At 31.6% G+C, this 14,941-nt stretch overlaps 4 protein-coding genes and 1 pseudogene across 5 annotated transcripts, besides 2 other annotated features; 3 read left to right on the forward strand and 2 right to left on the reverse strand.

Annotated features, from left to right (window-relative positions):
* Nucleotides 1-2,960: part of a mobile genetic element that runs on past the window's edge.
* Nucleotides 634-1,035, reverse strand: TVAGG3_0875840 (uncharacterized protein; the record flags this gene model as incomplete). Its single annotated transcript, XM_051250246.1, has 1 exon — nucleotides 634-1,035. The coding sequence occupies one exon, from the start codon at nucleotides 1,033-1,035 to the stop codon at nucleotides 634-636; it is 402 nt and encodes a 133-aa protein (XP_051085721.1).
* Nucleotides 2,961-6,030: 3,070 nt separating the features above from the next.
* Nucleotides 6,031-7,026, reverse strand: TVAGG3_0875850 (vacuolar transport; the record flags this gene model as incomplete). Its single annotated transcript, XM_001321571.2, has 1 exon — nucleotides 6,421-7,014. One exon carries the CDS (start codon nucleotides 7,012-7,014, stop codon nucleotides 6,421-6,423), a length of 594 nt encoding a protein of 197 aa, XP_001321606.1.
* A 1,582-nt stretch (nucleotides 7,027-8,608) lies between these two features.
* Nucleotides 8,609-8,845, forward strand: TVAGG3_0875860 (N-acetylmuramoyl-l-alanine amidase family; the record flags this gene model as incomplete). The annotated part of the gene is made up of 1 exon (XM_051250247.1): nucleotides 8,609-8,845. One exon carries the CDS (start codon nucleotides 8,609-8,611, stop codon nucleotides 8,843-8,845), a length of 237 nt encoding a protein of 78 aa, XP_051085722.1.
* An 899-nt stretch (nucleotides 8,846-9,744) lies between these two features.
* Nucleotides 9,745-14,941: part of a mobile genetic element that runs on past the window's edge.
* Nucleotides 10,644-11,314, forward strand: TVAGG3_0875880 (annotated as a pseudogene). The gene has a single exon. A coding segment is annotated over exon 1 (671 nt).
* TVAGG3_0875890 (keratin-associated protein family) lies at nucleotides 13,361-14,785 on the forward strand (the record flags this gene model as incomplete). Its single annotated transcript, XM_001321570.1, has 1 exon — nucleotides 13,361-14,785. The coding sequence occupies one exon, from the start codon at nucleotides 13,361-13,363 to the stop codon at nucleotides 14,783-14,785; it is 1,425 nt and encodes a 474-aa protein (XP_001321605.1).

Here is a 14,941-nt window from a genome sequence, read left to right on the forward strand (position 1 = left end):
GTCACTTTTCGGTTCCTCTGACTTTACTTCACTTGCAGGAACAGTTGTGTCGTCAACATCTTCATAAATATCATATGCCATTTGTTTTTGTTTTCCTTTCAACTTTTTGTGTTTGTTGTAAAGTTTAGAATATTTCGACTCTAAGTCAATGAGATGTTCTATAATGAACTGTTGGTCAGTGAAGTAAACTTTTCCATCTGTTGTCTCGAAAGCTCCTTCAGACTTCAATATTTTATTTGTGAGAGTCTGTTTCTTTTTGAGATACTAGCCGTTCCATTTTTATGAAAAGTGACTTTGTAGTTAGGGTTTGTATTTCCAGATCTGGCACTTTCTATTATTGAATTTTTCTCTTCATCTGTAAGTTCTTTTGACAGTTTTGACAATGGTTCTGAACTTTTTGTTTGTGGTGTCAAATCTACCGTTTCAACTTCTTCGGTCATTTCATCTCATAAAAAATTTTAAGTTTGGTTTGTTTTCAACTGGTTGTTTAGGTTTTTTTAAGTCGGTCTAAAACTTCCTGAGGTATAGGAAGAACTTGACAAACACGTGGTGTAACTGCTGGAAGCCGACAAATCCATCTTGAACTTATTTGTCTCAATGCTGCATTGTTCATTTCATCTCAATAAAAAAACTTTACATTCCCCACGTTTGAGGCGGTTGAGGTTGGTTATTGTTTACCCACTGTTGTGCATGGTTATATCCTCTGTTAAAGAATCTTTCACCTTGGTCCATATAGTGTCCTGCTTGGTTATAGTAGTCATTTGCTTTGTTATAATAGTTTCCTGCTTGTCTTCCTACATTGTCCATCCATCCTTGAACTTTTCCTCTTGTTTCAGGATTTGGAATAAGATTTGTTGCATCTCGTGCTACATCCCAACCTTTCTGTACAGTTTGTATAATAGGTTGTGCTTTCTCTTTAAGTATACCTAATGTACTCAAAATCTTCCTTCCAATTCCAAATGCACCTCTGGCTATTGTTCCCACTGCGGGTAAAAATCTAGATGCAACTCCTGCTAATGCGCCAAATAAACCCATTTCTTATGGGTTAAAAAATGACGAATCCAAACAAGGACCCCTATGTTTCTAAGGCAACAAAGAAAGCACTCATGATAAAATCTTTAGTTCAACACCAAATGCTTGGTTTATGGATATCTTGGAAAACATTCCGAGAGTTAGAACAGATGGACCTCCATACTGGTTAATATTTGTTGGTCAAAACACAAGATACTGTGAAGCCATACCATTATGGTCCAAAAATATTTTAGATGTAAAACTGCTTTGACAATATTCGTTGACAAATACCATCCAACAAAACTGACATCTGACTGTGAAAGTTCTTTCAAATCAGATGATGTAAAAAACTATCTGCGTTCAAAAAATGTAAACCAATATTTCATTGTCGACCAAAACCATTCTGCTCTTGGTGTCATTGACGGTTGTATAAAAATGTTAAGAGACTTAAACCAACCACAAGGTGGTGAAGCAAATGAAATGTCATATGACGACAAATATAGACACTTCTCCATGGCAAAGATGAGACAAGTTTTAAATATTTACAATAACCGTAAACAAAAAGGTTTGGGAAACCACTCCCCCGAAGAAATGAAAAACAACCCTGACTTAGAGAAAGACTATATATTTAATAATTTAGTCAAAAGAGACAAACAAGAAAGAATGCCGGGCTTCAAACTTCAGAAAGGTGACAAAGTAAAAATAGAAATACCTAAACGCGACCCATATGAAAATACTATTGACTATGACAACAATGGGAACCCGACAGGTACTCACATTCGTGTTCGTAAAAATAGAAGAAAGTATACAAGAGAATATTATGAAGTTTTAGGCAAACATGGCAAAATGTACACACTGCAAGCAGAAGATAAAACTACTATTGCCAGACCTCGTTTCAAACTTGTCAAAGTTCAGGGTGGTATACTTTCAAAGACAGTTCCTAACAAATATAAGACAACTCCTGACGAATATGCTAAAGAAGTTGAAAATGACGACTAAGCAATTCTATACCATGCGTAAACTGTCATGTAAGGTGGCATGTATTCTTTACTTTGTCCCGTTGTTTGTGTATATCCTGAAACGTGATGTGTATGGTTTCCTCCTCCCTCAGTGTTACTCCAGTAACAATTTATAGCAAACTGAACGTTGTCTTTAACATCATATCCTTTACCTTTTGTCATTCCTGACCAATCCCAATATCTATGCTTATGCCAACCTGCATTAGTTGTACTTAAATCTATGTAATGACTGTGTGCAGGTAAATTTTCACCTGAAATCGTTTTACTTCCACCTGTTTCCTTTGAAGAGTTTGCACAATACAAAAACCTGTCGACTATTTGAGTCCAAGTTCCAAAACCAAGTACTACTTCTGGTCTGGTAGAGTTCATTGAAACATATAATGAGCCAACCGGGTAAATAAGTTTCGGCAAAATTTGTTTAAGCACATTGAGTTCCTGTCTTAGATGCATAATACTATTGTCATTAGATATCAAAGTATCTACAAGACTTGTTGCCGGTGGTATTGTTGGACCTTTACTTGGCAAGGTTGTGTTTAGTGTAATATCATCTGCTGTAAAAGTTGTAAAACTTGTATGTGTATGAGTCTTATCTGCTTTCTTCTCTAACTCATCGTTAACATAAGTTTTATCCGCTTTAAGGTCTAAACATCCTGAAACCCATCCTGTATCAGCTTTAGTTTTTAAAATCTTTGATGTCCATTCATGATACCATTCAACCATTTCTTTAATTTCATTATCCTTTTCATCCACATATTCCTTATCTGCCTTCTTCATTAACTTACTAGCCACATATTCCTTATCCGCTTTCTTTTCAAGGCTAACGTTTAAGTCTGTTATTTCAGATATAGAATGTGTATGTCCAACGGCACTTTTCCTGTTTAAGGTTTCTTGTAAGTTTGTAATATTTGCAATGGTATGTGTATGAGTCTTTTTAGAATATTCGTTTTCAGCTCTTGTCACTTCACTTGACATTTTATTGTCAACATATGTTTTGTCTGCTAGTTCAGGATGAGTATGTTCTTTTGTTGCATAAGCATTGTTAGCTCTTTCTTCTTCTTTTGCTATTGCATCGTCTACATATTCTTTGTCAGCTTTGTTGTCAACATCTGTTTTCAAAAGAAGTTCATTTATAGGTTTCTCGTTTAAAGTTCCTTTTGTTGGATTTATACAGACAGTATGGTTCTTATTGTCTTGAAACAGAAACTCATCTGTCATTGGGTTTAATGTCAGTTTTAAGTTTCCTTCTTTCAATGACTCAGATATCTTAGAATAGTTTGAAAAGTTTGTTGTGTTCTTATTTAGAGCTTGCATAATGAGTTGTCGGTTGTGTTGTATTTCTCTCATAGACGCTGTTTCATTTGACATTTTTATTATAGATAAAATATGCTTCCAATAGAAAAAGAAAATTCAAGAGTTGCTACAACTAAACCATTAGATGAACTTTTTACTAATGTCGGTCAAAAGTTTGAGACAGAGACCGTAAAGCATGAAGGCTATCGTTTTGACTACCCATTAAGATGGTTAAGAGACCCATCTGTCACAAAAGCTATTGGCTTTCGTAGAATGAAGTTCATTTCAGAAGCCATACATGGTTTCCCATTTACGGTCGGTTTGAAGTTCGATACTATAACAAAGAAAAACGTATGTATGAGAAATTTGAACAGGGAAAACTTTTACAAGTTAGTTTGCTTGTAAACTTAGAAACAACTCTTCAAGCTTTTCAAGAAAAATAAACAATATCTATATCGAATATGCAAACCAGTATAACATTGACGAGGAGAGTACCATCTCGATATTATTTATGACAGGAAAAATGCAACTGTTAAAATCAATAGAATAGAAGACCTTGGAGAAAACGTTTATATTTCTACAAAATATAACAACTTGGCATGGTATAGATTTATGAGATGTTAAATCAGCCTGCAGCATATCCAGTACACCCGGACTATTATGAAGTCGAAAAACCTAATGGAACATATGAAAATATTTTCGACCAAGATGCTATTATTGTTCATGCTTCATTTTCTGGCGCCCAAAACTCTTTCTTATGCTTGGCAAATGACTTTTACGAAAAACCTACAAAGTTATATGAACCACCAAGTGGAAGTATTTCAGACTTTCAAGTATGGTTTACTACAGATGGAAGAAAAAGAATAATTCCATTATACCATGCGTTTTACTTAGAACTTAGTTTCATATACAACTACTATCGAACGGTAAAAATATAATTTTTTAATACGGTTGAGGTGTTGGATTTGGTTGCCAACTAGACTGTGGTGCAGGTTCAGGCTGTTGTATAACAGGAGCTTGTTCTTCTGGTTCAGGGTCTTTAGGTATAATACCAACAACTGACCTACTCTTTTACCAATATTTTTGACTCCGTTCCAAATTCCTCTTCCGACAGATTTTATTCCATTCCATATACCTCTTCCAACTCTTCTGAAGAAGTTTCCAATACTACTGAAGAAACCCATTTTACTATATGTAAAAATCTAATGTCCGCCTAGTCTCTTACGTTTCCTGTTGAGTTCCATAGCATTCTTTAACTGGAGCTCATACATTCTGTTTCTCCTCTGGTAGAAAACATATTCTGGGTCAACTCCTGTGTTCGCGTCATCTGCATAAAGTTGTTTGTATCCCACTTCAGGGTTTGTATAAAACTCTTTCCATCTCATATTTGCATACCATGGTGGCAAACCTAACGCAGCGTCATTTGACATGGCAGTTTGCATTTGTACATCTGTTGGCACTTGACCATAGTTTGCCATTGCAGTTTGTATTCTAACTTCATTTGGAATATTCTCTGGGTTTGGTTGTCCAGGTTGCTGTGCATTCGCTAAGTTCTGTGCGTCCATTTAATATTAGATAAAAATATCTCTTACGAGTACATATACTGAACATTTGCAGGCATTGGTTCATCTTCATATTCTCTGTACTTTTCTGCCACGTCAAATAAATAAATGACACAATGGAAAAAACCTAAAACAAGTAGTCCTATTTCAAACCACATTTACTTACTAATAAAATTTCTTTGTTATGACACTTTCTCCAGTTTATAGGACCTCTCTCATATTCTATCTTGTCATATCTAAACTCATAGTCATGTATGTCCTCTAACCATCTCATAACGGTTTCCAAACCACTTTTATCGGATGTAAAGTAAAAGCATGGATGGTTATGTATAACGTCTAAAGTTTCTAAAGAGTCTCTCAAAGTCCAGTCTACTTGGTATTGAAAATCCCATGTGTTAAAGAACGGCGGGTCCACTATAAAGAAAACATTTTCCTTGTCTTTATATTTTTCATACAACTCTGTCCAATGACATCTCACAAACTCTATACCCTCAATATATTTTTCTATGTCCTCTTTGAAAACATTTGTATAGTTAAGATATAAAACTTTTGACATAAGTGTTTCAATGTCATGAACTCTTATAGTACCACTATATAATAGTCTAGCAGATATACTATCCCAGTCTATATATTCTGCTTTTTTCAAAACCTCTCTCACAATATTTTTCTTATCTAATGGTATACGTTCCATCTTACCTATAGGTATCTTTTCTTTTAACTCTTTCAATATATTGTTTGTGTCTGGAATATGTTTGAGACGGTCCATATAGTTGTCGAAGTCATTGCATATAATCTTTGAGTCTGGGAATATTGTATGGCACAAATGGGATATATAGAAACTTCCACCGAACAAATCTACAAATGTTAGACCATTCGGTAGTTTCTTAAGTTCTCTCAATATAATATCTTTACATCTACTCTTATTTCCAAAGAATGGTAACGGTGGTTTTGTAAAATTCATTTATATATAATAATAAAAATGTTTTTACCCGAAAAGTGACAGAAAAGTGACAAAACATGAAAACATATATAATTTGTGAAAAGCGACACAAAAAGTGATATTTTAAAAAGTGACACTATTAATATGATGTAAATAACAACGGTTTTGGTTTTGTCACCGGCTGGTCGGCTGGGGTTCGGTCCTCCTCTTGGGTCTTGGGCAAAATTTCTTATGGGCTAGAGGGCGCAACGCGCCTGGAAGCCCCACTTACCTGACCTTATTGAGTGTTTCTTTACTACTATATTTAGAATATCTAAATTTCTGATAGAAAGTTCAGGATTAAGGATGTTTTTTGAATGATTTTGAATAACCAAACGAATAAGTTATTATCCTTCAAAAGTTCAAGATAAATTAAATTAAAGTTTGAAAAGACCGTATATAATATAAATATGCGAAACAATAAGCTGGATAGTTTGATTTATTTGGAAATTTAATCAGAACATGAAAAGCCTGTTTTGATCTAAAAAGTATTTAACAAGCAAAAAATGACTTTTCCATACTTATGAAACTATAGTCGAATATGAATTATAATAAAAACTCATGCAAGAGCAGCAAAAAGTTCTTTCTGCTTCTCTGGCTTTTCTGCTTGGATTTCTTCGGCGGCTTCTTGAGGCGATTCTTCCCCATGCATTTCCTTCCACATTTTTTCAAATTCTTCTTCTGCTTCTTGATCTTGATCGGGTGTAAGGCTCTGACCAAGAAGTTCTGTAACTTCGTTAACCTTTTCTGTTTGTTCAGCATTTTCTTCCATCAGATTTTCAACCATTTCCACAGTAAGCTTTTCGTTCATTTCTTTTAATACTGAGTTGGTTTGTTGCATATTCTCGGCAAATTCACGAGTTATACGAGCTTGTTCTAGATTGTTAAGCTGTTCTTGAAGATTTGTAAGCATTCCATCAGTTTTTTGTATTAAAACTTCACGTGCTTTCTTCGCTTTCAAAACTAATTTGGCACGCTCAAGTTTACCTTCTTTGGCAAGCTTTTTGGCAAGTTCTGTTTGTTTGAGATTATCTTCTTCAAGACGGGATTGATATTTTTTAACACGGTCTCTATTAACCTTTAAATTTAGAACAGCTTTATCATATTCTTCATCTGCATTTTGATTAGCATGGGCAGAACTGAAACAACCCATTTTGAGGTGACACTTTTTTGACCGAAATCTTCATCTGAAATATTCGATTTATGAAGAAAATAATGATGTTATGGAATTTAGGAGAGCAATGGAATGCCAAATAGTACAACATGAACGATTTTGTCAGTTTCGGATGGTTGTGAGAACTGACGGGCTCATATTGGGTTTTGAGGGATTTTTGTAAAGTGAAGGTTATTATCCTTAGTATTTATATATATTAAAGTTTGTCAATGGAGAGTGATTCGATAATGTAAATATGACATATTAGTAGTAGGATAGGATGGGTTTTGTGACTTTTTTTGTAAACGTAAGAATTCATACAATATCGAGCGATTTTGTATCATTTTTTTTAACATATGAAGTAAAAAATGTATGATTCTTACGGTTTTTATTCTTACGTTTTTGAATAAATCAAGATTTAAAAAATTTTCAAAATTGTAAGACATTTACACTCAGCCCATACATAATGAAATAAAAAATAAAATTTTTTTAAAAAATAAATCATTAAAAAATTAACATTAATTTTAAAATAATTTATTTTTTTATTCTTACATAAATGACCCAACAAGTAAAACCAGATAAAATAGATTATCGAATTTTAGAGGATGGTGTTCCTGTTTATATTCAAAGATTTAAAGGGAAGCAATGTTATAGAATTGTTAATCCTGAATACATAAAACATTTATTTAAAAAGGAAGACTGTGAATTATTAAATGTTAATGAATATGAAACCAATAAATCAAAATTGAAATATAAATATATTGGAAGTGATGAAAGATGCAAAGATAAAGATAAAGTTTATTCAGTTTCATATAATGAATTATTGCTTTTGCATTTGATGGTAAATTAATCGAAAATTCAAAAATTTGGGAATTAATTCCGGATATTGAATTTATAACAAATATTAAGGATAAATGGTTTAAACAACAAAACCACCTCACTAAAGTTCTTTGTAGATTAATGATTAAAACTGAGGAAAAAGAATTTCACGAGTTTCAATATCATCCATGTAAAATTTTAGAACTTGGTAACGAAAAACTTCAGAAAAAATTAAACGAAAGACTATCAAAAGATAAAGTTGAAAGAGTAAATAAACTCGCTAAAGGTAATGGTAATGATGAAGAAGAATTTGATGAGTTCAACATAGAACTTTAAGAAACTAATGATTATTTGAATTTATGAAATCAATTATTTGATTCATTCTTTCTTCAATCTCTTCTATTCTTTTTGTTAAATCATCAATTTTCATTAATGAGGTGATTCTTGATTGAGGAATAGATTTCAAACTAACCACTCCTTTTATTTTTGAAATTTTGAATCCATCAACTTTAAACATTTTATTCAATTTACATGTTGTCAATTCTTCAAATAATTTTTTATTATTGGCATAATAGTCATTAAATTCTTCAACAGATGAAAAAATTTTTATTTCAGTAATTGGTTTAACAACGTTTATTTTTTGTTGAACATTTTCACTTTCATTTATTTCTTCCTCCTCTGTTTCATTTATTTTTAAAATTGGTTTCATTTATCATTAAATAAAAATTAGAATATAAGTGATGAAATATATTTTTTAATTAATATTAAATCAGAAATGGCTGCAGGATTCTTTAAAAAATTATGGGAAGGAATTAAGAAAGCTGCGGGTTGGGTTCATAAAAATATTATTAAACCCGTTGCAAACTTTTTGGCACCAGTAGCGAAAACGGCAGGAACTATCATAGGTGGAGTATTAGGTACTAAAGCAGGTAATCCGGCGATGGGAGCACAAGCAGGTAACGCAGTTGGTGGAATTGCTGAAGGAATACTTAATAAAATAGGAGGTAGATAGTGGAAAAATAAATAAATATTATTTTTATCTTAGTATCGGTTGTAGTCTTTGATAAACTTTTTCTCCTTTATTTAAAATTTCTCTTATTGGGGCAGCTTTTGGCGTTATTGATTCAGCAACGTCACTAATTGCTCCTTTATTCTTAAATATCCAATTTGCCCCCTTCTTCAATGTTTCCCAAACTTTACTCGCCCCTCTTTTTACTCTATCCCACAGTTTCTTAAATATACCTGCAGCCATAGTTGATTATTTCATTAAAATTAAAAATTCATTTCCATCTTTTAATTTTGATTTTTTATTTATTAATAAATGACGACTAACTATTTAGTGCCAAACACCAAACCGATTAATGGAAATGTGTTTCATTCATTCGAAAAGATAAATGAAATATTCGCAAAGAATGACGGTAGAAGATATTATAGAGAACTTGAAAGTTCATGCTATGACTCTGATGCTCCATATTTTGATGATAAACAAACTCATTTAAGAATTACAAACCCAGCTCATGATGTGAACCAATTAGGTGACACATATATTAAACGCAAAGTTAAAGCAACTCTAGTTTCAAATAAAGCTTTCACATGTGATGCCGCTTTTAAATGCATGCGTTTATTCGTTGGTTACAAATCATCAAATCAAAGCTTTAAACAATTAGAAGTAGAAACCGAAAGAGGTGATGCCGGTTATCTTCAGATGGATTGCGCCCGTGAATCTTTCGCATTTGCAACATATAAACCAAAATCAGAAAGGAAAGTTAAAAAGTTTGTTCATTCGTTATATAATAATGTTCAAAAATATGATAACTCAGTATGTGGTAAATATATTGACCCTTCAGAAGTTTTCAAGAGAGCAAATGAAGAAGTTGATGTCACTTTTGATATGATTATTCCGGTAAATTCTTTAAACAAGGGACAAACAAAAGGGGTGCATATAATAGAACTATGAAAGTTCCTGATGGAATGAAAGAATTAGTTCATATTGTTGCTGGTCTTCAAAAAGATGTTAAACAAATGAGAAACGTTTTAACATTACCAGAAGCTCAAGCATATGCCAAACGTCATGGTCAAAATTGGGAAGCACACGAAGCAGACATTACGGGTCCAAATGGAAAACCCGATGGTATAAATGAAGTTTTCGTTACTGATGGTCAAGGTAATATTAAAGTCATAAATGGTTACAAATTAACTATATCTGATTATCCTAAACGTAAAGCATATAATGAACGTTATCCTATGCAATTTGATGAAAATGGAAAAGCTGTTAAACAATACATTGGAGAAGGTGAAAATGGTCCAATTAATTCATACCGTCCTAATCCATATTCTTATTTCAATGAAGAATTAAATGCTATTGAAGAGGGACCGGATGGATTACCACGATATTCTAACCAGTTTGATGGTCAATATGCAAATATTAGACCTGAAATTTCAGCTAAGAAATTCTTTAAAGTTGCTTTATTCGATCCAGTTTTCGCAAATGTTAAAGATGAACTTAAACAGCAATTCCAACCAATTATAGTAGCAAGAATTGCATCAGGTGCTTTATCTCAAGCATTCAAAGATTTAATTAAGAAACCATTATATCAGCAACGAGGTTTAACTTATGATTTAGTTAAGGAATCAGATAAAAGAAAATTTGAGAAATCAGATGATTATAAGAATGCAATTAATGAATATATTCGGTCCATTAATTACGATGAAACAGCTAAAAATCAACTTCATGAACAAATACAGGGAATAATAGATTTAAAAGTTCCAGCAAAATAAAAGTTTAAATATATTTTTTTATTCGAATATAAATGAGAAGACGTTTCACTAGTCAAAAGAACACTAACGCAAAAGCAGAGATTACGGTTGGTTATAACGTAAATGATGATAAATCACGAATTATTCAAAATGTTAAAGTTAATGTTAGCCCCGAATTAACAAGGTCAGCAACTCAACCAAATTTATTAACTCGTGACTTACCGAAGAATGAGGAGAATGAAGAAAACCATGAGAATGGAGACCCAATCATTTTATCTGAACCCGGTAAAGAACCTGTTGAAATTCCCACTTATCCAACATACCCCCACCTCTTTCATCAAACATCGAGAACCCATATAAAATAGACATTAATTCTGAATTAATGAAAATTTACCGTGATATAATAATTAATAATTATGATTCAATAATAAATTTAATTGACCAATCCGGTTTAATTATTTTACCTTATGAATCATTAATTCACATTATCGCCATTCTTTGTGATGTTCAAGATTCAGACGTTAAGATTCAATTTTTCATAGATGATGAGGTTTCATGCTGCGGAACAGTTGCAAAAATAAATCCTATAAAGGATATTAGCACAATTAAGATATCAAAGAACGGAACAACAACTGAACTTCATTTAACATATAATGATATTTATAATAAAATAGTTGATGAATATAAAATATCACTTGAAAAATTCTTTGTTAAGGCTATTTAATATTCAAGCATTAACATTATCGAATAATAATCCTTTGAATCATAATCAATAATAATTGACCTTTCACCAGTTTCTATCGTTTGTTTTATTTCTTTTTGTTCCCCACTATCCGGATCGGTCATTGTAATTGTTTTTGTTATAGTATCAGCTTTATCTTTAACTTCAATCTTTTTTCCATCGGGATATTTAAACCAAAATTCCAAAAATTCGATATTGTCAATCTGTTCATATTTTAATCTATCAATTACATTTTTAATACCATCTGAAAATCTTATGAAATGGTCATTATATGGGTTTGATTGAACTAAATTTGAATGAAGTGAAATATAACCTGTTGATGAATATGACACTGACTCATATTTTCTGAAAACACTAAAATTTATAACATGAATGAATTTCTTATTCGTTGAATTTATGAATTCTTGAGGTAATCTTATTCTAGTTTTATTTATCACTGAAAATAACGCTTTACCATATTTTTAATCGTAATAAAAAATGTCAATTATCAATATTATTTCGAATAATAACTGTGAATTAAATTTAACAGTTAGCGGAATTTATAATGTTACTCTCGTTTCTGTGAGTGGTAAATTTAATCCCATTCTTTTAGACCCTTCAGATTATATATCATTTATTAAAGATGACCATGAAAAAACGTATGATATGTATATAAATAAAGTGATAGCGAAATGGGATATTAACACGATTTTAAGTTATTTAAATGAATCATTTATCGTATGGTATGAAGAAAATTTTAAATCAAAACCTGATAAACTTTTTGAACTTGATGAAATAAATAACCTTATTAAATTCCCGCTGAAAATTAAATTTTGTACTCCTCATCTTCGTTCATTGTTGGGGATATTAAATTTTGAAAAAGATGTTGGGGATGTTTTGTATTCTGACACTGGTTCCAATTTCATTTTAATCAAATGTGATAAAGTTAATACCCCAATGAGATTTTCACATCAAACATTAGACCCTAACTCTTACCCATCAATACAAAACATTTTATCCATCAACTTAAACACATTTTCTTTATCATATCTGTTTCAATTATCCGGGAATTCATTTATTCTTCATTCAAAAGATTTATCAAATATTAAATTTAGAATAACTGACCTATTTGATTGTGATTTAGAATTTATGAATGAAATATTATGGCAATTTCAAATAGAAAAAATAGCTGATGAGATAACGGATTAAATATTTATTTTTAAATCGTAATAAATGATTAAACAACAGCAACTTAAGGCGCAAAGCACCCAGGTCCTTCAGACCATTACATACGCCACATATGCATATAATTCAAAGACGGCAGAACAAACGCAAAGGTTGAAATATGGAGATTTGGAGATAGTATTGAAAAATGACCATTTCGAATTCGTTTGCAAAGGTGGTGCAATGATATCAAATATAAAAGAAATTTTATTTATGAATTCAAAAATTAAAGGAATAACGGATGATATAACATCAATTCCACCAGAAGAACAGAGATATTACGCATTAAATGCATTTCCTAAAGTTTTGAAGATTGGAAGATTTAATTTAAATGAGGAATTCATAGAAGGTTTCCTAAACGACATAATGAAGAAAGCAGATAAGGAATATGTGGATAGTGAGTTAAATAAGAAGGCAAATTTGGTTTATGTTGATGAAAAAGATAATGAAATTAAAGAAAAGGTTGAATGGTATCATGAATGGACATTTGAGACTTTTAAAGTTAAAGCTGATACAGGATGGGTTTCAGGATGTTTAGACCTTAAAGCAGATAAAACATATGTTAACGATGAGTTAGAGAAGAAAGCAGATAAGGAATGGACATTTGAGACTTTTAAAGTTAAAGCTGATACAGGATGGGTTTCAGGATGTTTAGACCTTAAAGCAGATAAAACATATGTTAACGATGAGTTAGAGAAGAAGGCGGATAAGGAAAAAGTTATTTCATTCATTAATACTGAGTTAGCAAAGAAAGCTGATATATCATTTGTTAATGAAGAAATAAAACAATCAGAGGTCTATTTTACTCCACCATTTTTAAATTTTATGAAATCATCAGATAAAACCTTTGATATAGATTCTTTTGAATGGATATGTTTCGATGGAGTGACCATGTATTTATTTTATACAGCTGGAGTGCTTTATTATTTTAAAACAAATGATTTTAAAAACTATGAATCATTTACTCCATCTGTTTTGAATCCTGATACACGAAAGCCAATCATTAATCCAAGAATTTTATATGTTGAATATAATAATGGTAAATTTATGGGAATGATAACGGTTGGAGATGATTTTTACCCTTGTTATTCATTCGATTGTATCCAATGGTTCAAATGTAATTTAAATCAAGATGCTAAATTTAAATATCCAAATAATCCTATTAGATGCGTTAATAATAAATGGGTACTAATTTATGAAGTCAATCAAATTTTCATTAGTGAGGATGGAATAAATTATTATATGTTTAGTATGATGTCATCAGATTTGGAAATTGATTATACAAGTAAGTGGTATTACATTAACAACATGTATTTTATCCTACAAAATGATAAAATTTATAGATCATCTTCAATACCACAAGGTCAATTTGAACAAATTTTTCAAGCTGATGGAGACATTGAAGCTTTATGTTATGGATCAAATGTTTGTGTTCTCGTTTCAGGTGAAATGGTCTATTCATATCCTGTAAGTTATAACAGACATATTTATTTATCACAAGATTTTTCACAGGATCCAGAGAAAACACCAAATTGGGAATTGGTTTATTCATTCACTCCAAAACTTACTCGAAATTATAGATTTACTAATTTATTTTATATTGATGGGTATTTCATTGCTTTAGGATGTGGTGATTTAGTAAACATCAGTAGTGATGGAAGAAACTGGTCTGAAATCACAAAATTTCAAGATGTTAGAAAAGCAATTTTCAAAAATAATACGTTAATATTGATAACAAGACCAGTTTTAATTTCTTACCCAAATTCAATATTATATAATAAATTCAATATTCATAATGGATTAAATACAATTCTTGAGATGATTTACCCCATTGGTTCTTTATATACGTCAATGAACTCAACAAATCCAGAAACGGTTTTAGGTTTTGGTACGTGGGAACAGATTGTAGACAAATTCTTATACTGTGCTAACTCTTCAAAGCAAACAGGGGGTTCGAAGAAAATTAAAGAAGCAAACCTTCCACCGCACACTCATACGGGAACTACAAACACAACAGGTAATCATTCACATTCAATAACAAAAAGAGGTTATAGAAATCTTGCAGCAGGTTCGGATAGACAGGGAATGGATAGATATGATATTTCAAGCGACCCAGTAGATTCAAGCGCAGGTATTTTCTGTGGAACCACAGGAAATCATTCACACACTTTCACAACAAATCCAACAGGCTCGGGTGAAGATTATATGCCACCATTTATGACTGTATTCGCATGGTATAGAGTTCAATGAACGCTCAATGTTTGTGAAACAAACTTTAGAACGGCATAATTTAAATTTTTATTTTAGTATAAATGAAGATTCTACCATATGGTGTTATTGGAAGAGATAAAGATGGAAACCCAATATTTGATCCAAAGTTAAAATTAAAGTTACTGACAAGATAAC

The sequence above is a fragment of the Trichomonas vaginalis genome, chromosome VI, assembly GCF_026262505.1.
Source record: "Trichomonas vaginalis G3 chromosome VI, whole genome shotgun sequence".
Classification (NCBI taxonomy): Eukaryota; Parabasalia; order Trichomonadida; family Trichomonadidae; genus Trichomonas; species Trichomonas vaginalis.